The sequence below is a fragment of the Rhincodon typus genome, chromosome 30 (genome assembly GCF_021869965.1).
Source record: "Rhincodon typus isolate 14 chromosome 30, sRhiTyp1.1, whole genome shotgun sequence".
In the NCBI taxonomy this organism is placed as follows: Eukaryota; Metazoa; Chordata; class Chondrichthyes; order Orectolobiformes; family Rhincodontidae; genus Rhincodon; species Rhincodon typus.
Window position 1 is genome coordinate 37,412,680 of NC_063361.1, and position 22,003 is coordinate 37,434,682.

Sequence of the window (22,003 nt, forward strand, 5' to 3'; positions counted from 1 at the left end):
AACCCCCCCCCACAGGCTGACTGAACCCCACCGCCCCTACAGGCTGACCAAACCGCACCGCCCCAACAGGCTGACCAAACCCCACCCCCACAGGCTGTTCAGGATCACCCCCTGCTGAACACAGACCCCTCCCCTACTGACAAGATAACCACTCCCACCCTGGCTGACCAGACTCCCTGAAACTTCAGGCCACCTCCTCCACCCACCCAAGGTTCACTAGACCTATCCCTGCTGACCCCACCCCACCTGGTCAGTGAAGTCTCTGAAGTGGTGGGGGGAGGAGGTCTACTCAGCGGGTCAGGGATCTGGCCAGTTGGGGGTTTGGTCAGCAAGGAGGGCGATGGGGTCTAGGTCAGTGGCGCGTCTTGTCAGCAGAAGTGTGGTTCTGGTCAGCCTGGCCTATAGACCTTAGCCCCACTGACCAGACCCCAATTCCAAACCTCCCACACCCCACTTCCAGAGCCCTATGTATCAGATCCCAATTTTTCTCTGCCCAGCCTCCAATTCCCAATTCACCAGACTCCCTCTGCTCAGACCCTCCTGACCAGATCTCAATCCTTCACTGCCCAGTCCCCCATCTCCATCTACCCAGACCCTCACTTCCCACTCTCCATAGCCCAGTCCTGACAGTCAAATCCCACACTACCCAGTCCCAACTGTCCAGATCGGCCTCTTTTCTCCTTCTCCGTGTTGGGACCACAACTATTTACATTATACATGAATGATTTGGAATAAGGAACTGAGGCATTGCTGCTAAATTTGCAGATGAAGAAAGATAGGTGGAGGGACAGGTAGTGCTGAGGCAGCAAAGCTGCAAAACGACTCAAAGAATTGTAGAATCCGTACAGTGCAGAAGGAAGCTATTCTCACCATTGAGTCTCCACCTACCCTCCAAAGACCATCCCGCCCAGATCCATCCTCCGATCACATCCCTGTAACGCCACGTGGGGTTTTTACCATGGCCAGCCCATGGTAACCTGCCCATCCCTGAATACTGCAGGGTAATTTTTAACATGGCTAACTCACCTAACCTGCCATCTTTGGTCTGTAGGAGGAAACCCATGCAGACATGTGGTGAACATGCGCACTCCACACAGGCAGTTGTCCAACTGGAATTAAATGTGGGTCCTGGCACTGTGGGGCAGTATGCCACCATGCCATCCAGGCTAGGAGAATGGGCAAAGATGTGGCAGTTGTGAGGTTGTACACTTTGGTAGGAAGAATAGAGGCACAGACTATTTTCTAAATCATGAAAGGCTTCGGAAACATGAAGCATAAAAAGTCTTAGAGGTCCTAGTTCAGGATTCTCTTAAGGTTAACTTGCAGGTTCAGTTGGCAGTTAGGAAAGCATGTGCAATGTTATTTTGAGAGAGCAAGAATACAAGAACAGAAATGTACTACTGAGGATGTATAAAGCTCTGGTCAGACCACATTTGGAATATTGTGAGCAGTTTGGCATCCTGTATCTAAAAAATCACATGTGCTGGCCTTGGAGGGGGTCCAGAGGAGGTTTACAAGATTGGTCCCAGGGATGAAGGGCTTGTCATATGAGGAGCAGTTGAGGACTCTGGGTCTGTACTCAGTGGAGTTTCAGAAGGATGAAGTGGGCATCTGATTGAAACCTGTAGAATATTGAGGGTCCTGGATAGAGTATTGTCCTGGAGCAGATATTTCCAATAGTAGAAGAGACTATGACTCTAGGGCACAGTCTTGGAGTGAAGGGATGACCCTTTACCACTGAGATGAGGAGAAATTTCTTCAGCCAAATTTTGGTGAATCTGTGGAACCCATTGCTGCAGAAAACCATGGAAGTCAAGTCATTGAGTGTATTTAAGTCAAGATAGGTGGTTCTTGATTAATAAGGGATCAAAGGATATGGGACAAGTAAGAGGATTGGGGTTGAGAAACATATCAATCACGACTGAATGACATAGCACATGGGCTGAATGGCCTAATTCTCCTCGATTTCATCGTCTTATGCCATGTATGCGTTCTCCCATTGCCCAGTCTGCAATTCCCTACTGCGCAATCTTCCATCCCTGATCATCCAGACCCCACTGTTAAATCCTCCTCTGCTCAGTCTGAATTCTCCCACTGCCCCATCTGTCAATGCCATCCTTTCACTACCCAATTCCTCGATTTCCATCTTCCCAATTCTCTGCTGCCTAACTTCCTCCCTGCTCCCCAACCGTTCTCTGACTGCCCAATCCCCCAGTACCCATTTTAGTAATGCCCAAACTCCCATTTTCACATTGGCCAGTCCCTCACAGACCTATCACCCATTGTACAAGAGTCCACTGTCCAATCTTACATTTCCCAATCGCTGTTCTACCACTGCTTAATCCTCCATTGCTCCTCTTCATATTTGTATATTGTCCATACTCTCAAAGTATGCATCAGTTTTATGAAATAGATCTTATGAAAATATCAGTATTCTTGGCATTTGATGTGTCTGCTGCTTGTGTTTGATCAGTCAGAATTCACTGCAGATCTTTCAGTGGTTATTTCCCAGAAACCTACCTATTTTGTTAGGCCAGGCAACATCAGAGGAGCAAGAAAGTTGACGTTTCGGGTCAGAAAATTTTCTGAAGAAGGGTCCCGACCCAAAACGTCAACTTTCTTGCTCCTCTGCTGCCTGGCCTGCTGTGTTCCTCCAGCTCGACACTGTGTTATCTCTGACTCCAGCATTGACAGTTCTTACTGTCTCTACCTAGCTTGTCATTGTTTCTGTGATAAAGGACATATAACAGTGTTTTATCTAAATGGAGAGAAACTGAAAGAAGGAACTGATGATTTTTTGTGGGTATCCTTCCCATCTACTGAAATGTAACCTGTCCAGCCTGACATCTGCTGACTTACAATTGTTCCTTTCGCTTCTCTGCAATACATGAAAAATCAAAATATTACCACCAAAAAAAAAGAGGGACTACCGATCGTTATTTTAATGATTCATTCAATGCCGGGTACAGATGGGTGGAATGTATGCAGTGCCATTTATACAATTGGGATAGGATCTCTTTTGAATAATTAAGTAGCCTTCCAGCCACTTCAGATGGGCTTACATCTCATCCAATTATAGGAGACAATAAGGACTGCAGATGCTGGAAACCAGAGTCTATAAATGTGAGGCTGGAAAAGCACAGCAGGTCAGACAGCATCCGAGGAGCAGGAAAATCAACGTTTCGTTCCAAAGCATTGACTTTCCTGCTCCTCGGATGCTGTCAGACCTGCTGTGCTTTTCCAACCTCACACCTATAGACTCACCCAGTTATGGACCAATTTAAACTTTGAGTTAGGCAACTTTAAGTAAGTAACTGCCGTTTCTAAATCTGACCTGCTATTCTGTGTATTTAGGGTTTACAGATGTGTCACCTCCAAGACTCAATAGACAAATAATCTTCAACTACTTTTAAAAATCTATATAAAATCCTGTAGGCAATGAAATTACAACGGTTACTGTTTGTTATTAAAACAGGTAGAGCTACTGGTGTAATTGACATCACACATATTGAACATATCCAAGAAATTTATGGCAACAGCAACAGACCAGGTAACTAAAAGCAAGAATGGGAGAAGCAGAGTAATGACTGGCACAAGTTATCTTGGTGAGAATGGTACATGATGCAAAATCTGAAAATAAAAGGAACTAAATAGCGAAACAAATCAATGGTAGATAGGAAACTTATAAAGATTTTTTCAGGGTTAATGATTTATTGGGACAAAGAAGGGAGGCAACTCAGGCAATGTGACCTGTTTAAATTATTTGATGCAAAACAATACCCAAATCTTCCACCTCGAAAAATATGAATGCGTTGGATTCTGCTTCTTAAATATTATTGCATTTGATCCTTGTTATTTAACATTGTACATTCTCATATGATCAATTTTACTAATTCTTATTTGTTAATTCTTTATTGAACTTTCACATCAACTGCATTGAGTGTCTACCATGAATGCCACTGCTGGCAACAAAACAGAATTGTTGATACTAAATCGACAACTGTGCTGCTGCCTCATTTCCAAATAATTACCTCAGTGCCTGCATTGTCTTAGTATCCTTGGTATTTTATTTACTGTTTGTTCTGTTGTAGCAGTTTTTGTCTTACAGTATGTCAGAACATCCCAATATTTGTGCTGATGAATCAATAACTGCTAATGTATTTGTACCTCACTTGCGCCTTTTTAACTGTATATTTCAGTTCACATGTCTGACGAACAGCTCGAGAGTGGCTGTATTGGTCACAATTATTTGGAGCTGTTGTATTCATCAGTCAAACAACCCTGAAATTCTTCATATCCTAGATGCAGACATGACTGATAATGTTTTTTCAGAGATGTAGATAATAAAACATGCTGGCAAAAAAATCTGAGGTTTCATTTCCTGTGTGCCATGTTAACAGATTTCAGCTGGAACAGTTAAATACAGTTGGCCTCAGGGTTGCTAGGTCAGTTGTTCTGAATTGCCATCCGGTGACCTCTGCTGGAAAGTGTGTATGTTTCAAGTCAGGGAGAGAAGAATAATGAACAAAAACAAAGTTTGCTGGAAAAGCTCAGCAGGTCTGGCAGCCTCTGTGAAGGAAAAAAGAGTTTACGTTTTGCATCCGCTGGGTCCTGATTTATAGCATCCACAGTTCTTTCGGTTCTTATTTAGAGAGGAGAATAATGTCAGGATGACTTAGCCTGCTGCTGACATGTTGCTGTTCAGGCTGAGACAAAAAAAGTGGCATGGTGACCTTTAGAACTGTACTCTAGGCCAAGATATCCCTGTTTTCAGACAGTCTACAAAAATGGAAGAGTTTGAAGGAGGGAAACCCGTGGCCTGTGAAGATGGCAAAGCCTACCAGATTCCCTGGCAATCAGGCAGCTGACTGGTTCTCTGTAGGCTTTCTACTGGAATTAGGAACCAGAATGAGGAAAGTCTTGTTGCTAAGAGCCAGAATGTGGGATTGCTCATGAGAAAAATGCATTTTGTTGGATGAGGGCAGCTCTGATGTGGTGTTGTCACAGAGGGGGTCAAGGGAGTCCGAAGCAAGAGCAGAAAGGTGGCTCTCAGCAGCCACCCACTGAGAGAGAATGCCCCACATCCAGTCAATAATTGACCACTTTTGCACCTTAACTAGTGAGAGAGCGAAAGATGGAGCTTGGCCCTTTGGTCCAGAATTTAATTCGGGCAAAAGTGGGAAGGGCCAGGGTTTTGGATGACAGATAAGCCCACCTAATTATGTTCCCACTTCTAGATCCAGAGCACTGCAGTGTGAATTAGTATTTTCAGTACACAAGTTGGAAATGGGGAGAGAATTTGTGCAAAGAGATGTAGATTATGATATTTTTCAACTTTCGGTTTATCAGTTACATGATACATGTAATCCTACAATGCCAGTTTTGATAATCTTCAATGACTCTTTTGTAGTAAAAGTTTATGTGAAGATGTACCATGACAGTCCAGCTCTTCTCTGTACAACTCAGGAGCTTGCAGAAAAAGAATTAGTCGATCCATATTTCATATGGGTGGGCCCATCAGGAAGAAATATAAAAGGTGAGATGCATTACTTTTTCTCCGGGGTCAGTATAAACTGAACACAAGCAGTCAATTGTTCTGGCATTAAACAAATTTACAGTTTTATGTGAGATTTGGGAACCGGCAATGTCATTAACATCCAGGGGAGAAATCCATGGGTCAACGTTGATTGCATTTGCTATTTTATGTGTTGTGTGGAATGTTTGACCAAACTTTGTCTGTTACCCATATTTGTCTCATGTTAATTTTTGGATGTTACAATAAAATTCTATCTTTTCACAGACTAAGCCTTTTCTCGTCAATAAAGTTTGCATGTTTGCTTGAGTTTTATTTTTAATAAACTGGTTATTCTTTGTTGACAACGGAAATCTGGCTGAATTGTTTCTAATATAAACCAGATACAGTCTGAGACCTATTAAATAGCTAAATTGTCAATTTGGTTAAATTTTAAATTTATTATGACCAGTGAAAATTGGGACTAGAAAAAAATCGGTGTACACTTCCAACCTTGGTCGTAATAGTTTGTTTTACCCATTTATAGCATCTTGTAAAGCACTATCTTGTCTAAGCAAGAAACCAATGTTCTTGAGAGATACTCCAGCCATTACATTTGTCAAAGTTATCCATGCTTTGCAAGATTTCCTTTTCTGCCATCTATGTTTTCACAAATTTAGTCATAAACCACAATTGTGATCGAAAACCTGTGTTTTAATTATGTAAAGCTTTAGTGAACTTATTAAACACAATGTATTTATTTAGGAAAAGAAGGCTGACAGAATGCTGATAGAAGCAAGGTGGTAAAGATAATCATGGAACTAATCAGCAGTAGGAACTTGAAAGGCTTGCTATGCTGAGATAAATAAGTCACTGGTTTTGGGTGGCTGACATCAGATTTTTAAATGAAGTTGGAATGGAGATAGTGCAAGGATTTGCCATATTCTTTCCATGTGCCCTAGGTATTTGGGAAGTCTCAGAAAATTGGAGAGAGCAAATATGAAACCCTTCTTTGAGAAAGGGTTGAAGGACAATCTTAAGGTCAGTTGGTTTGATGATAATAATGGGTAAGGTTTTAGAACCTGTAATTGTGGGAAAAGATTCAACACACACATGAAAAAGTTTGAGTTTATTAAGAAGAACCACGCAGATTTGTAAGAGGTAGTGTGCTAGACTAATCAAATTGGAATTTTAAATGAATTAACAGTGAAGATTGATGAAGAGATTGCACTGGAAATTAACTACATGGATGTTACAGAGCATTTGTCAAAGTACCACAGAAAGTCCTGGTTAACACAATTGTGGTTCATGCAATAGGTGATCCACTAAAACTTGGATAGAAATAACATTGTCTTAAGAATAGAAAAAAATCAGGTCATGGTAGCAGATTATATTTTAGGTTTGAGGTGGTAAACAGTGTTGTTCCCAAGGTTCAATGCCAGGACTACTGCTTTTCTTGATACTATATCAATGACTTGTCCACCATCGGTGGCCATTTCTTTAATTGCCAAGTCCAAGAGTTCTTGATTTGGTCCCCTCACCTCTCCACCTTTATAGAACATAGAACAGTACAGCACAGTACAGGCCCTTCGGCCCATGATATTGTGCCGAACTTTTACCCGAAACCGAAGGTCTATCTAACCTCCACCACTACTTTATACTATCATCTATATGCCTATCTAATAGCCGCTTAAATGCCCCTAATGAGGCTGACTCCACTACCCTCGCCGGCAATGCATTCCACGCCCCTACCACTCTCTGAGTAAAGAACCTACCTCTGACGTCTCCCCGATATCTACCTCCTTTCACTTTAAAACTATGTCCCCTCGTAAAAGCTACCTCCACCCTAGGAAAAAGTCTCTGGCTGTCTACTCTATCTATACCTCTGATCATTTTGTACACCTCTATCAAGTCACCTCTCATCCTTCGTCGTTCTAAAGAGAAAAGCCCTAGCTCTCTCAACTTTTCCTCGTAAGACCATCCCTCCATTCCAGACAACATCCTGGTAAATCTCCTGTGCACCTTTTCCAATGCTTCCACATCTTTCCTGTAATGAGGTGACCAGAACTGGACACAATACTCCAGATGTGGCCAAACCAGGCTTTTGTATAGCTGGGGCATAACTTCACGGTTCTTGAACTCAATCCCTCTATTAATGAAAGCTCACTTCTCACTATCGCACTTTTCTTCTTCAAATCACTGCTTAAGACAAAACGTTTGGTCACCTGACCTATGGGTGGAATTTACCAGATGCAGAAGCAGTGGGAAACACATAGTGCATGGGTAGTCTTGACTGTTGCCACTGTCAGGATTTCCTCAAATTTAGGTGCTGAGGTGGAGAAATTTGTGCACTCAGAGCTCTGTGCTAATGCAAGGTCAGCAGCTTTCAATTACAACCAGTATCATGGGTAACAGTGCCAGGAATGCACTCAGGGAGAAACTTAAGGATTGCCGAGGGACCGAGGCCCAGGTGACTGAATGTGGCTTGAGGAGATGGGGAGAGATTGCGTGAGCATGTGGGTGGGGAAGGTAAGGGAGGGATGGTTTTCAATGGTCACTCTCTTTCTCAATGCTGGATTTGCCTGCCAGACTTCTGGAGGTAGAGGAAAACATGCCATTCACATTTAATCCCTGAACTATCACTAAACTCTGGTGAGCTCAGGAATGGCTGGTGTCAACTGGCTCAATAATGCTCAACAGGAGCAATATATACCACCTACAAGACACTCAGCAGAAATTTACCATGGCTCCTAAAACAGTTCCTTCCAAACCCAAGCCTACAACCCTCTACAAAGTCAAGGGCAGTGGATACAGGCGAACTATTTGCAAGTTCCTCTCCAAGCCACTCACCATCCTGACTTCGAAATATATGGTTATTCCTTTCGTGTCGCCAGGTCAAAATGCTGGAACTCCCTAACAGCATTTTGGAGGGACCCACACTAAATGGACTGTTCAGGTTCAAGAAGGCAACTCATCACTACCTTCCCAAGGGCAACTTGGGACAGGCAGTAAAAGACACGCACATCCAATGAGTCAATATCCAAAAAATGAACCATTGACAAAATACCATGAACAGACATGTTTCTTCCATGGGCCCATTCCTGCTTCTATCTTAATCACTGGATTCTTCTACACTATCACAGTGGAACAAATATAGACTATAAAATTTTAGCTTCCATCATCTAATTGTTACACCTGAGATCTTTCATAGACTAAAAATTTTTTTTTGAAAAGGGCATATAGTGATCTAAAAAGGCATGAGCACAGAAAAAGCCATTTTTTCTAACGACATCAAAACCAGGCACCTGCAAGTCAGCAAATTTTAATTCACATTTATATGATAATTGCATATTTTGGAAGATGAAAGTGTCGCCTGGTTTGCTGGCATTGGAAGACAATAGAGCTAGACTTGGGAATATATTTCAGTAGCTGCCTGGCAGAGCAGAGAGTAGAAAAAATGAATTTGAAACAAAAGAACTGGAAGTTTCTCTTTCTCCATTTCTCTCAGCCTCTCCAAAGACAACACACAGTGGAAAAGCAAATTGAGAAAACATCCATGTATGAAGAAATCAAAGTTATCTACAAGTCTTGCCACAAATCAATAACTAAACAACTGTGGTCTCCTGCTAAAAATTTAACAGTTCAAAGACTCCCAAGTACTTTTGAATTGTGTAGCCTTTGTGTATAGCAGACACGCATTCCTTTTAAACCTTATACCTATGTTTGTGTGTGTGTTTGATGTTGCGTTTTAGTTTTCTTGGAGTCAGTGAGTTTGAGCTAAAGGGAGAGTTTGAATACGCTGGGGCTATTTTCCCTGGAGCATCGGAGGCTGAGGGGTGACCTTATAGAGGTTTATAAAATCATGAGGGTATGGATAGGGTAAATAGGCAAGGTCTTTTCCCTGGGGTGGGGTGTCCAAAACTAGAGGGTATAGGTTTAAGGTGAGAGGGGAAAGATATAAAAGAAACCTAAGGGGCAATTTTTTCACGCAGAGGGTGGCGCATATATGGAATGAGCTGCCAGAGGAAGTGGTGGAGGCTGGTACAATTACAGTATTTAAAAGGCATCTGGATGAGTATATGAATAGGAAGGGTTTAGAGGGATATGTGCTAAATGCTGGCAAATGGGACTAGATTTATACAGGATATCTGGTCGGCATGTATGAGTTGGACCAAAGGGTCTGTTTCCGTGCTGTATATCTCTGACAATGGGTAGTAAATTGCCTCTGTTATATCCATCTCAAGCAAACCTTGTAATTAGCTTGTTAATTTTGACTAGTACTGTGTTTTAATTGACATGTGGTAGCTACATATTGAAAATAAATAAAATGTTGTGACCAACTAACAGGATTAGCAAGAGGAAAACTGATTCATTCTTCCTCACCTGATTGTGGCTTACCACTGGGAGACTAATGTGCAGCTTCTCCTTCAATGAAGAGCCACAACATGCTATATTAAATCCAGCTCAGGTCTCTTTATTGGGCTCAATGTCATACTTTATTTCATAACATTGCTTTGATATGCCTTGGGCCATTTCTTTACATTAAAAATGCTAAATACATATAAGTTGTTGTTAGAACGCATGGCAAAATATGCTGATGATGTGGAACTTTAAGGAGTGTCAAATGTGATATGAATCGAATGCAACAGGTCACATATGATAGCAGAATGAGCACATGAATAGCAGGTGGAATTTAATATCAGGACATGAGTGGATACATTTTTTGCAATGGGATTAGGGCAAAGCAATGTAGACGTAATGGAAAGAACTGAGGATCTGTGAATCAGAAACAAAAACAGAAATTGCTGGAAAAGCTCAGCAGGTCTGGCGGCATCTGTGGGGAGAAATCAGAGTTATGGTTCGGATCCAGGAACTCTTCCTCAGAACTGATGGTAGCTCAGAAAATTTCGGTTTATATGCAGAAGGAAGGGTGGCTGGAGGGGTAAGGAGTAAACAATAGGTGTGGATAGAGCCCAAAGGGAGAGAAGAACAAAAACAGAAGTTGGTGGAAAAGCTCAGCAGGTCTGAGGAAGGGTCACCGGACCCAAACGTTAACTCTGATTTTTTTCTCCACAGATGCTGCCAGACGTGCTGAGCTTTTCCAACAACTTCTGGTTTTGTTCCTGATTTACAGCATCCGCATTTCTTTCAGTTTTTATTGAGAGAGAGAAGAACAGTTGGACAGACAAAGGAGTGGATAACGAGCCGGCTAGGAGGGTGAATACCTATCAATGGGATCTGTTAATGGCTAACAATGGGTCGTGTCTAATAGCAGACTATGTGATAACGAGGCCTGGTGTGTGAGGGTTGGGATAAGGACATGGGACAGCTCAAGACCCAAAGTTGTTGAGCTCGATATTGAGTCCAGAAGGCTGCAAGGACCCCAGGTGTAAAATGAGGTCCTGTTCTTCCAGCTTGTACTGAGCTTCGCTGGAGCACTGCAGCAAGCCTGAGACAGAGATATTGGCCAGGGAATGGGGTGGTGTTGACGTGGCAGGCAACCAAAAGCTCATGGTGTTTTTTGTGGACAGAACGTGGGTATCCTGCGAAGCGGTCTCGCAGTCTACGTTACGTTTCCCCAATGTAGAAGAGACCACATTGTGAATGTAGTAGACTAGATTGAGTGAAGTGCAGGTAAAGGGCTCCTTCACCTGGAAGCTGTGTTTGGGCCTTTGGATACTGAGGAGGGAAGAAGTAAACAAACAGGTGTTACACCTTCTGCAGTTGCAGGGGAAGGTGCTGTGGCTGTGAGGGGGGAGTGAAGGAAGAATGGACCCGGGTGTCCCAGAGGAAGTGGTGTCCGCGGGAAATATGTGTCTGGTGGTGGCACCTTGCCGGAGGTGGTGGAAATGGCAGCTAATGATTCTCTGGATGTGTTTGCTGGTGGGATAGTAGGTAAGGACAAGGGTAATCCTATCACTGTTACTGGAGGGAAGGGGGGTGAAGGCTGAAGTGTGGGAGATGGGTCAGACCTGGCTGAGGGCCCTTTCAGAAATGGTGTTATCAACGGTGCTGGGGCGTCCTCGGTTGAGAAGAAGGTGGACATTTCGGAGGCTCCCTCGTCGAAGTTGGCATCATTGGAACAGATGCAATGGAGACGGAGGAACTGGGAGAATGGAATAGAGTATTTACAGGAAGCAGGGTGAAATGGCCCATTGCTGTAGAATGTACAAGGACAGAGAGGAAGGTTCATGGAGATTCATATGCAAAAACATGACCTGTTTTTGAAGATGGCATGACATATTGAAATGCTTAGTAAAGCATTTGGTATCTTGGGTTTCGTAAGTAAAGGTATTGAGGATAAAACAGGGAGTTATGCTGAACTTTTACCTGGCCAGATGACAAATATTGCATCCATTCCTGGTCACGGGAAGGTCAGTGAGGGTCATTTAGAGGGTGCAGAGAAGATTTAGCCGAATGGTTCTGTAAATTAGTGGTTTTAGCTACAATGTTACAATGTTATTCTTTTCTTTGTAACAGGAAATTGAGGGGAAATTTGGCACATATGGGATTATGATAGGTTTAGATGAGGTAAGAAAATCTGTTTTACACAGATTTAAGTACTTGGGCCCAACATCCCGATAAAATCTTTGGAAGACCATTTTTATATAGTGAGTTGTAATGATCTTGAATCTGCATCTACAAGAATATTGGAAGCAGAAATGATCAGTGATTTCAAGAGAAAATTAAATGGTCATTTGGAGGAAATAAACTTGCCAGTATTTATCCCTAATTACCATGGTAGTGAGTGACTTACTAGGCTATTTGAAGGCAGCTAAGAGTCAACCACATTGCAGTGGATCTGCAGTCATATGTAAACTAAACTAATAAGGATGACAAATTTCTCTGAAGGCCTTTAGTGAACGAGATAGGTTTTTTACAACAGACGCACTATATGTTACATGTGGTCACCATTAGGCCTGTCTTTAATTCCAGATTTTCGTTGAATTCAAACTTCACCACCTTCCAAATCTGCAACCACTTCCATCTGGAAGGACAAGGGCAGCAGATACATGGGTTCCTCTCTAAGCCATTCAACAGTTTGACTTTTTTAAAAATAGAATGATTGGTGCAGAAAGAGGCCATTCAATCCATTGAGTCTACACCAACCTCCTGAAGAGCCATCCCACTCAGAGCCCTACCCTATCCCTGTAACCATGCACCTACCACGGCTAATCCACCTAACCTGCACATCCTTGGACACCACAAGGCAATTTTACCATGGCCAATCCACTAAACCTGCATATATTTGGACTGTGGGAGGAAACCTGTGCACCCGTAGGAAATGCGCACAGACACTAGAAGAACATGCAGACTCCACACAGTCATCCAAGGCTGGAAACAAACCCAAGTCCCTAGTGCTGTGAGGCAGCAGTGGTAACTACTGTGCCACCTTGGAAATATATCACCATTCCTTCAGTGTCACTAGGTCCAAATTGTGGAATTCCCTTCATAAGAGCATTGTAGGTTGACCTACAGCACATGGACAGCAACGATTCAAGAAAGCAGCTCACCACCATCTTGTCATGGGCTACTAGGGATGGACAGTAAATTTTGGACCAGCCAGCAACACACATTTCCCACCAGTAAATTTTTAAAAACCTGCCATTGGTGAAATTTAAACCCATGCCCCCAGAACATTGGAGCCTGGTGTTCTAGATTACTTGTCCCAGAATTTAGAAAAATGAGAGGTAATTTCATTGAAACATCCAGGATTCTGAAGTTGTTTGACAAGGTAGACCCTGAAAGGTTTCCACTAGTTGGGGAATCCAAAACATGGGCATAGTCTAAGGATAAGGGCTGATCCTTGAAAAGAGAGTTATTAATCCTTGGATTTCTCTATTCCAGAGATTGATGGATATGTCATCATTTAAGTATTTAAAGCTTCAATAGTCAGATTTATTGTTCTTTCACAGAATGAGGGATATGGAGATTCTGGGGCTGGTGGGTGACATTCAGGGACAGAAGGAAGCCTAGCAGAACTCACTGCTTGGTGGAAAGAGATGCATGGCAGTAAAACCTTCCCTAAGGGCTCCCTTTTCCACATCAGTCGACCACACCCCTTTTAAGTTTGGCCCTTACCTGTTTGGTCCCATCACGCGATCACTACCTATCCAACATCCCAAGGCCTCATATCTCCTCTTTGCTGTCAGACCACCACTACCACAACCACTACCCCCGCCCCACATCTGATTCAGGGTGCAGGATCTGGGAACGGCTTGTCCCAGCCCTTGCCTGCTATCACTGTCTCTGCTAGAGCTCTCTAAACGAGGGATGGAAGTCCTGTCTCCAGTTAATTAGTGATCCTTGATTATTAACCATTTTTCCGTGGTCAGTGGAAATACATATCACACCAATTCTTCAGAAACTCTGCCATACGAAAAATCCTCCGAAAAATCCTGCCCTATGATGCAGTAACAAAGTGCCGTGAAACATGAGTTATGACTCCCTCAAGTGCTCAAAGTGTGCATAACATCTCATTTGGTCTTGAATTTCATTTGAAAACTGAGCTTTTTCCTATCATGTTCAAAGTTTCCTATGAGTTTTGTTTGTGAAATACCATGCAGCAGCTTCACATTCTATCACAATATTTCTGCTTTGGACTTTGAGAATGTAACAGTCCAAGATATAAGTACAGAAAGGAATTTTTAAAAAGAATGTGCTGTATTTTCACAAGATAGTAACAATTACCTGTATTCAACAATTTTTCACATAGCAAAACATTCTGAAAATCTTTAAAGGGCAAGTTTGTAAGGATAACGAGGACCTGCACTCTGAGTGGACTTATAAGATGAAAGGTTTTCCAGAACACATGGACAGTGACTGTATCTAGTGGAACCTGTGTTGGAGTAGACAAAGGGAGTGGTTAACTAGTCAGGAGGGCTATTTTTGAAAAGTTTGATTTATAAATAATTATTAATTCTACTGCATTTAGCTGCTTCTGATGCATGATAACAATATTGCTCTGAGATTATATATTAAAGTACAATTGCAGGGAGTTTGGGCACATTTCCTGTTTTCATCCCGTTCATGAGATAACTGCAACTAATTTAATAAATGGAGGTGTGGAACAAATTATGGTTGTAAAAATTTTTAAGTAATTTATTTACAATGCATAAAATTCTTGTTAATACTCATGCGTCAACATTCATACAAATTTATAATATAGCACCAATTAATCCTGTCAGGTAACTAACATTTTCAAGAGGCGTTTTCTCCATATATAGACATGCCAGTTTGAATTATAACGGCTGTTCCTAAAGTACCCACATGTTACAGAAAGTTATAATCTACATTGTACACCTTACATTAGTAGAACTACAGCCTTGTACACCACCCGTGATATCACTGTTTACCGCAACACATCAACTTACAATTTTGCCATAGTTTCAAAATGATCCCAAATTCACTGTGATTGTTACTGTGTTATTATCAACTAGAGCAGCACTGAAAATGTACTTTTGTTCTAAATGACCCTAACTTAGGGAGAGGCTACAAAATGCCAATGTTCCTGCCTATGAAAGATTACTCTGGTCTGATTATAATGGTCTCTCGCTGTGAAATAACATGCTGACACACACAGTCCAGTTTCAGAACAATGATTTTTGGGTAAATGATTAAAATTCTGGCTTTATATATTTGATTTTTGTTTTATCTTGGTATCCATGCAGCTGGTTCCACAACATTACACATTGGCCCTTTGTGCAAACAGTGCTGCCATGTGCATGCTGTGGATCATTCAGTTTATATTTTATGAAATATGTGTTTGAGTTGTCTACTAGCCGATCACTGTGGACTGTATTAGATTATTTTACTTTGTGAAATTAAACTTAGCAATGCAGGTAAAGGAATTGGATTAAAATGCCCTCTTCACAGTGATGTAGTTATGTCTTCTTAATTATTAACAACAATCTGCATGTATGATACCAGGGGGTTGGTTAGCTCAGTTGGCGAGACAGCTGTTTTGCGACGCAATGTGACACTGACAGTATGTGTTTAATTTCTGTATTGACTGAGGTCACGATGAAAGTTCTGCCTGCTCAACCTCACTCCCCGCCTGAGGTGTGGTGATCCTCAGGCTAAACTCACCACCAGCCATCTCTCCCTTATGATAAAGCAGTCTTATGGGGCTAGGGTGATTTTACCTTTACTTGTGCTGCAAAGAAAATATCCTACCTCACATGTTAGTATAGAAACTAGAATGAATGCTGAGACATGAAGGGAGAGATCAGGTGTAATTAAAGGCTTTATCAAAGAGCTGAGAAGATTTAAGTGAGGGGTCCAGAATGGAGGTTCAAGATGTATTAAACCTGTGTCAGAACATGGGCAATGAACAGTAGAGTTTGAGAGCTAGTGGGTGCAGTGATCAACATGGGAAATTTGTAGAGATTGGGTGATCAATGCGTTGATGGAAATATTGAGCTGTTTGACTCTAATGCTTTCTGTGATGGGAGCTGATATAAATTGTTGAGGAATGGAATGGTTGGAAAGTTATTATTGCAAGACAGATTTCAAGGTGGTTGAATTTTGGGCATGGTGGAACTTGTTGAGGTGCACACTAGGATCCCATCAAGGAGAACCAACAGTCGATCTGCACATAGATCATGCCCAATCCTGATACAGTATGCACCAAACAATCCAATCCGGATATAGCACACACTGAATAATCTAATCCACATACACATTGAACAATTCAATCAAGATTCAGCACGCACTGCAGTATCTGATCTGGATAAGACCCACAATATACTATCTGTTCTATATATTGTATGTGCTTACCTATTTTGCTAAACAACCTGTTCTGAGATGTTACTACACATCTCTGGAGCAGGTAGAACTTGAACCCGGGCCCCCCGTTCCCAGGGTTAGGGACACCACCACTGCACCATAATATGGGCTTAAAGAGGCTGGTGGCAGGATTAAGACAAATTCATTCCCAGCTTTGTTCATTGATTATCCTGATGCAGTTCGTCCAACCACAGAATGTGAGTGTAAGAGGTATAGAAGATCAGCAGGCTGAAACTCTCTCTGAGGATCTATTGTGAGTCCAGTTGGCAGGGACCAATCTGCGGCTGATAGTTTTTCCAAATAAAATTTTAATACCCTGTTTTAGGTAGTGATCTCCCATGGTTTCTTTAAAAACTGAACCCTGGTTGGATTACATATAGATTAGACTTGCACATACTCCACCAAGTACAGCCATTTCCTGTTTAGATTTCAGAACACATGTTGGCCTTTATTAATATCGTCAGGGGATCTTATCTGTTTTAGATTGTCATCAGGGGTGCCTCTGCAGCACCCAATCTAATAAACACATTGCATGTGTTTCTAGAGGTGCTTGAGCTTGGTTAAATTGAACGTCTTTGCATGCAAATCTAGAGATGACAAAAGCAAGAATGCAGGTTTTAACATTAATATGAGTGGGCTAGCAACACAGGCAGGCAATATTGTAAATAGTTTTAAATCAATCTGTTCAGATGTATTGGAACAAACCTCTGGACCAAGGTGGGACTTGCATCCCAGCCTTAGTGACTGACATGAACAATAGCACTGCACCACAAGTAGTAATATGGACAGGAAAATAAGTGTTCCTGGTAAAGGGAGTAACTTGGGGCTTGGAGCTCAGTTTATAGCCCACAAGACACCGTGGAATACAAATAATCATGACTTTGGTCAATAACGTAACCTTGGCAATATTGGATCACACACATTCAGGACATGAACATTGGGAGAGATGTGTTATAGATGAGTGATCATTTATCACTATTTACAATGTCAATCTAAGATTAATATCCCTGCACCCTTGCCTCATTGAGTTAAAATGTTTAAAATGGTCTGGTTCATCTTAGATGGTGGCTTTAGTCTTTTTGGTGTCCATTCACATAATGTCAGTAATCCATGATTTAATGTTCGAAAAGCAGTTTGTCAGGTTGGAGTTGAGATAAGTGATGGGGAGTTGGAATTGGAGTGTAACTAGTGCACATGGTGAACTGATTTGGACATGGACGATTTTAATAGTGAGTAGCAGATAGACAAGAAAAGAGTGGAACAGTAGTATTTCTTAGGAGGATCTTAACTAGCAATAGTGCAAGGCTAGGATGACGGTTGCGAGCTGGGAGTTCTGGATAGATTGAGAAGGAAGGAATTGGGGAGCAATTGCCTTGCCAGTGAGCAAAATTTCTAAGAGAGGGATAAGGTTGAGCGTTGGAAAATAATGTGAGTGAGAGAATTTTTATGGTAACAGTAGGAGTCAACAGATATCAGAGAAGAGAGTGCTTCTTGGAAAGCATAGGCTGGCTGTTTGCTATTTTCCTTGTTTATTGCATCAGAACAGCTGTAGTTCCTGAAATGCCAGCCTTGTGATGCCTTTTGCAAATGGGCTCTTCCAAGAATGAAGTTTACTCAAAACATCTTCATGTGATGTCAAAGAACAAAGAAAATTGCAGTACAGGAACAGGCCCTTTGGCCCTCCAAGCCTGCACCAACTTGCTGCCTGTCACAACTAAAACCCCCTACCCTTCTGGGGACCGTATCCCTCTATTCCGATCCTATTCATATATTTGTCAAGACACCCTTTAAAAGTCACTATCGTATCTGCTTTCACTACCTCCCCTGGCAGAGAGTTCCAGGCACCCACCACTCTCTGTGTAAAATATTTGCCTTGTACATCACCTTTAAACCTTGCCCCTCGCACCTTAAACCCATGGCCCCTGGTAACTGACTCTTCCACCCTGGGAAAAAACTTCTGACTGTCCACTCTGTCTGTGCCCTTCATAATCTTGTAGACCTCTATCAGGTTGCCCCTCAACCTCCATCGTTCCAGTGAGAACAACCCAAGTTTCTCCAACCTCTCCTCATAGCTAATGCCCACCATACCAGGCAACATCCTGGTAAATCTTTTCTGTACCTTCTCCAAAGCCACCACATCCTTCTGGTAGTGTGGCGACCAGAATTGAACACAATATTCCAAATGTGGCCTAACTAAGGTTCTATAAAGCTGCAACATTACCTGCCATTTTTAAACTCAATGCCCCGGCCGATGAAGGCAAGCATGCCACATGCCTTGTTGACTACCTTTTCCACTTGCGTTGCCACTTTCAGTGACCTTCGTACCTGTACACCCAGATCCCGCTGCCTATCAGTACTGTTAAGGGTTCTGCCATTTACTGTATATTTTCCATCTGGATTGGACTTTCCAAAATGCACTACCTCACTTTTTTCCGGATTAAACTCCATCTGCCATCTCTCTGCTCAGGTCACCAACCGATCTATATCCATCTGTATCTTTTGATGGTCCTCATCGCTATCCACAATTCCAGCAACTTTTGTGTCATCGGCAAACTTACTAATCAGACCAGTTACATTCTCGTCCAGATCATTTATATATATTACAAACAGCAAAGGTCCCAACACTGATCCCTGAGGAACGCCACTAGTCACAGTCCTCCATTCAGAAACGCGCCCTTCCACTGCTACCCTCTGTCTTCTGTGACTGAGCCAGTTTTTTATCCATCTTGCAAGCTCACCTCTGACCCTGTGCAACTTTACTTTCTGTATCAGCCTGCCATGAGGGACCTTGTCAAAGGCCGAACTGAAGTCCATGTAGACAACATCCACTGCCTTACCATCATCGATCATCTTCGTTACTTCCTCAAAAAACTCAACCAAGTCAGTGAAACATGATCTCCCCTTCACAAAACCATGTTGGCTCTCACTAATACGCCCATTGATTTCCAGGTGGGAGTAAATCCTGCCTCGAAGAATCCTCTCCAATAATTTCCCTACCAGTGATGTAAGGGTCACTGACCTGTAATTAGCTGGATTATCCTTGCCACCCTTCTTAAACAAAGGAATGACAGTGGCTATTCTCCAATCCTCTGGGACCTCCCCTGTAGCCAGTGAGGATACAAAGATTTCCCTCAAGGCCCCAGCAGTTTCCTCCTTTGCTTCTCCCAGTATTCTGAGGTATATCCCATCAGGCCCTGGGGACTTGTCTACCTTAATGTTTTTCAAGACCCCCAATACCTCCTCCCTTTTGATCTCAACATGGCCCAAACTATCTACACACCCTTCCCCAGACTCATCATCCACCAAGTCCTTCTCTGTGGTGAATACTGATGCAAAGTACTCATTTAACACGTTGCCCATTTCCTTTGCTCCACACATAAATTCCCTTCCCTGTCCTTGAGTGGGCCAGCCCTCTACCTGGCTACCCTCTTGTGCTTTATGTATGTGTAAAAAGCCTTGGGATTTTCCTTAATCCTGTTGGCCAATGACTTTTCATGACCCCTTTTAGTCCTCCTGACTCCTTGCTTAAGTTTCTTTCGACGTTCCTTGTATTCCGCCCTTGCTTCATGTGTTCCCTGCCTCCTAGCCTTGATAAATGCTTCCTTTCTCTTTTTGATTAGGTTCACAATATTTCTCGTTATCCAAGGTTCCTTAAACTTGCCATACTTATCTTTCATCCTTAAAGGAATGTGCCAGTTCTGAGTTCCCAGCAACTTACACTGAAAGCCTCCTTTCCCATTTTAATTTGCTTCATCTTTTGGCCTATTAAGTGAAATACTCTGGTTGATAACTGCCTCTGAAAAGTTGTCAGTAACACTGCTTTCTGTTCTTATTTGACCATTTGACACCATGACAAAGAGGTTGCCTTTGGTACAAAATAACTGAAACTCAACTATGTTACATAAACATCATCTCATCCTTTGGCCTCGTGATATTTGACAATCCAGTTAACTTTCTCTGTCTCAAGACAGTATTCTTTAATAATTCCTTAAGCTTTATAATAGCTGCAGTCACTATTGTTGTAGATGTTTTCTGATAAACCGAAGCTTGTACTCCCATGGTGTTGTGGAACGAGTGCTACAAATTATTAATTTTACAGAGTTTTGTGCTAACAGTGGATTTTATGTGTTCTTTTTTAGGGGAGCCTTATGTAAGGATATCTGAAACAGGAGGCCTTATACTGAGATCCTTTGACAAGTTCATGTCAGGAGATTATACATGCACAGTTTCCTACAAGGATGTGGAGAAGAACAAGGAAATATTCCTTGATATGAAGTTCTCAGCATATGGTAAACACCGGGTGAAAGTCAAGGAGCATGTTTCTATACACAGAATCTGAATTTCCATATTTTCAGCTCTTAACATTGAGATTACAGTGAAGACTGGGAGAATTTCCATGCAAAGAGAATTTGGGCCATATTGTTCTCAATCAATTGCAGTGATCCCAGATTACACCAGAAAAAAATATAAGAATCTATATTTTCACAGATGATCTCCTGAAATCCTATGTATTTCCTAAAGTAACACAGCTGAAAATATTGTTTCAGTGGGAATTGTTGATCTCCCATTGAAGTTACAGCATTACATTAGGACATCTCTTCGGGAGATTCAGGGCCATTTCATTTAAGTTTAACAGGTTCCTGAGAAGTAGAATAGGCTCACAATAAACTGGACTGCTCAGCTACCAACAAGTTATATTTATAATCTATAATAAAGTTTCACTATCTCCATTTCACTGACACTGAAATCCTTGGTACAGGTTGCATTGCATACTCATTAACACTGTTCCTCAGCTTTCTTGCAGTGAGTACTACTGTAGTGACTGTATCACAAGATTAGTAATCCAAAACACAACTGTTCAAATCTATCAATGGTATCTCAGATATGGAATTCAATTCAAAAATAAATACGAAAATAAACAGTATCAGTAAAAATGAATTCAAAACTGTCAGATTGTTGGAAAGCCTAGTTACATCAATAACTCCAGTCCCTCACATGGTTGATTCTGAAGTGATCCATGCTTAATGCTGGAGTTTATTCACCTCTGTCAGGTACCAGTTGATCTCTAGGTTCCCCTAAAGCAATGCAGCATGGTTTGATTCTCCCTGAAATAAGGAAAGTAATACAAGTCATCCTTACACTACTGACTAGAGAGTGACATTCATGATGTGGCAGTTCTTGTCCTCGACTTGTGGCTGAGTTATTAGGGGTGGAAGCCAGCTGTGTTATTGGGTTATTGATGTTCCTAGACTCTCACAGGTGCCATGCTGTAGATAGGATGAGTTCTCAATAGAATTGAATAGTAGTTGGGAGTGAGCTATAGATGTTGGTGGGCTCTCAGTGAAGCTGAACTGTTGATAGATGTGAACTTAAAAGCCCAGTCTGAATAATGATGTTCATGAAACTACTGAGTTGTCATAAAATTTCTGAAGAAGGGTCACTAGACCCAAAACGTTAATTCTGATTTCTCTCCATAGATGCTGCCAGACATGTTGAGTTTTTCCAGCAATTTCTGTTTTTGTTTCATAGATGTCATAAAAGCCTGGTATATAGGAAAAAATGTCAAAGCTCCCAACCCAGTTTGAATTTTTGTGAGATAACAAGGTGTAGAGCTGGATGAACACAGCAGGCCAAGCAGCATCAGAGGAGCAGGAAGGCTGACGTTTCGGGCCTTCTGAAGAAGGGTCTAGGCCCGAAACATCA

The 22,003-nt window shown here is 42.0% G+C and overlaps 1 protein-coding gene across 1 annotated transcript in view; it reads left to right on the forward strand.

Annotated features, from left to right (window-relative positions):
* LOC109930468 (zona pellucida-binding protein 2) overlaps positions 1-22,003 on the forward strand; it is a 30,375-nt gene that overhangs the window by 913 nt on the left and 7,459 nt on the right. Inside the window, exons 2-4 of the mRNA XM_048614432.1 lie at positions 3,476-3,550; positions 5,411-5,536; positions 20,440-20,600. Of these exons, the coding sequence (XP_048470389.1) occupies positions 3,476-3,550; positions 5,411-5,536; positions 20,440-20,600 (362 nt within the window). The remainder of the gene's footprint in view (positions 1-3,475; positions 3,551-5,410; positions 5,537-20,439; positions 20,601-22,003) is intronic.